Source organism: Chrysochloris asiatica, unplaced genomic scaffold (assembly GCF_000296735.1).
Source record: "Chrysochloris asiatica unplaced genomic scaffold, ChrAsi1.0 scaffold00058, whole genome shotgun sequence".
Lineage (NCBI taxonomy): Eukaryota > Metazoa > Chordata > Mammalia > Afrosoricida > Chrysochloridae > Chrysochloris > Chrysochloris asiatica.
In genome coordinates, this window is record NW_006408576.1 from 7,175,558 (window position 1) to 7,177,387 (window position 1,830).

General features: G+C 37.4%; 1 protein-coding gene across 1 annotated transcript in view; it reads right to left on the reverse strand.

Moving 5' to 3' along the window:
* Positions 1–1,830, reverse strand: part of ADI1 (acireductone dioxygenase 1) — a 27,883-nt gene that overhangs the window by 2,087 nt on the left and 23,966 nt on the right. Inside the window, exon 3 of the mRNA XM_006863968.1 lies at positions 674–853. Within this exon, the coding sequence (XP_006864030.1) occupies positions 674–853 (180 nt within the window). The remainder of the gene's footprint in view (positions 1–673; positions 854–1,830) is intronic.

A 1,830-nucleotide genomic window follows, 5' to 3' on the forward strand; every position in this document is an offset into this window, starting at 1 on the left:
ACCACCGACCCTGCAGTTCAAATGGCTTTGCAGTCTGGTGCATTAACCCACAGTGCCATACCAGGACTTAGTGCCTCTTTATTTAAAATAATTCATAACTACTATCTAGAAAATAAATTAGAAATCTAATAGCAAAGACTACCCTTATTCTCAGTTTTAATCCAAATCACATCCAGAAAATTTAAGAATGACTTCACTTTTCTGTTTTTTGTTGACAGTATTAATGAATGGCATTGCACTGCCAATAATCACAAAGCAAGAGCTAAAAGTAATGGACAATCTTGAGAGGCCTCACCATTATGTACCCTAGAATTAGTACGCAATACAGGTTAGAAATTGTCTTAGGTAAAGGAACAGGATTGTGTTCTTGTTAACTTGGTTATTAGCCTTTGTTTGGCTAGTCGTGAGTGCTTTTTAAATGTGTGTTACTGTTCACCAAGAACACACGGAGGAGACTACTAGACTGTTAGCATAAAATACACAGCTGGCACACTAAAGAGTCCCCAGTTACAGACTCCACCTGGATTTCTCCTTGAAGCAAAAGTTAGAGTCAGGAACCACCACTAAAAATGTCAATCATTCTCATATGATAGAGCTGGTGGTGGTGGTGGTAATGTCGTGAATTTCTGAAAGCTGTACCTATGCAAGTCTTAAAAATAAAAATAGATTCTACCTTTTCATCCAGTGTGAAACGGTGATAAATTCCTGCAGGAAGTGTTATCATGTCTCCTTTCTCCATGAAAATTCGGATCCACTTGTCCTCTTTATCTCTTACATCAAAATATCCACTCCCATCCAAGATATAGCGAATTTCATCATCCAAGTGTAAATGTTCTTCATAAAACATTTTAATCTACAGTAGGAGGGAAATTTTTTTAAGCCTACTAGAGACCAATCATGCAAATTAGCAGATCCACCCACTGACCTAAGCTTTAAATACACCAGAACTGAGGTTAATGAAAATTCTCTCCCATAAAAATGAACGTAATACTTGCTAAGAATTATTATTATTATAAATTTAAGGGCGCTGGGAGCTAGAATATTTTATGAAACTTATCAATATAACTGTGTTAACTGCAAGGCCAGCAGTTCAAACCCACCAGTCGTTCTCAGAAGCCCTATATAAAGTCAGCATGAGTCGGAACTGACTTAATGGCACACAACAACAATCTAGAAAATAGTAGTAACAGGAAGAATTAACACTTAACCACATGCCAGGCAATGTTGTAAATAAATATATTAATCCTCACAGCCCATGAGGAAGGTACTAGTTATAATTCCAATTTTACAGATAAGGACATGGCAGCACAGAAAGGCTAAGTAAGAAGCTCAAGGTCACACAGCTAGTAAATAGTAGCGCTGGACTCTCACTCAGACATTCTGGCTCTAGGGTCCATGCTCATAACCACTACACTGAAACTGGACTGTGCACAGTAATCATGCTAAGATGACATAATGAAATGGTCAGTGAAAAGCCACATATAAGGTAGGTATTAACAGTCCCAGTAAACACTTTCCAGTTTTCAAATATAGTTTCATATCTTTCATAAGGTCTTTTCCCACTAACATTTTAAACTAAAAATATTTAAATCTTCAAATAGTTAAAATAATTTTACAGTAAATAGCCATACATCCTCCACCTAGATTCTAAATTAACATTTTATTATATGTGACACTGTAGGATAAGCACTTGACTGGTAACCTCAAGGTCAGTGGTTCAAACTCACCAGCTGCTCTTTGTTGTGCTGTTGTTGTTGTTAGGTACCATCGAGTCGGTACCGACTCAGAGACCCTATGCACAACAGAATGAAACACTGCCCGGTCCTTGGC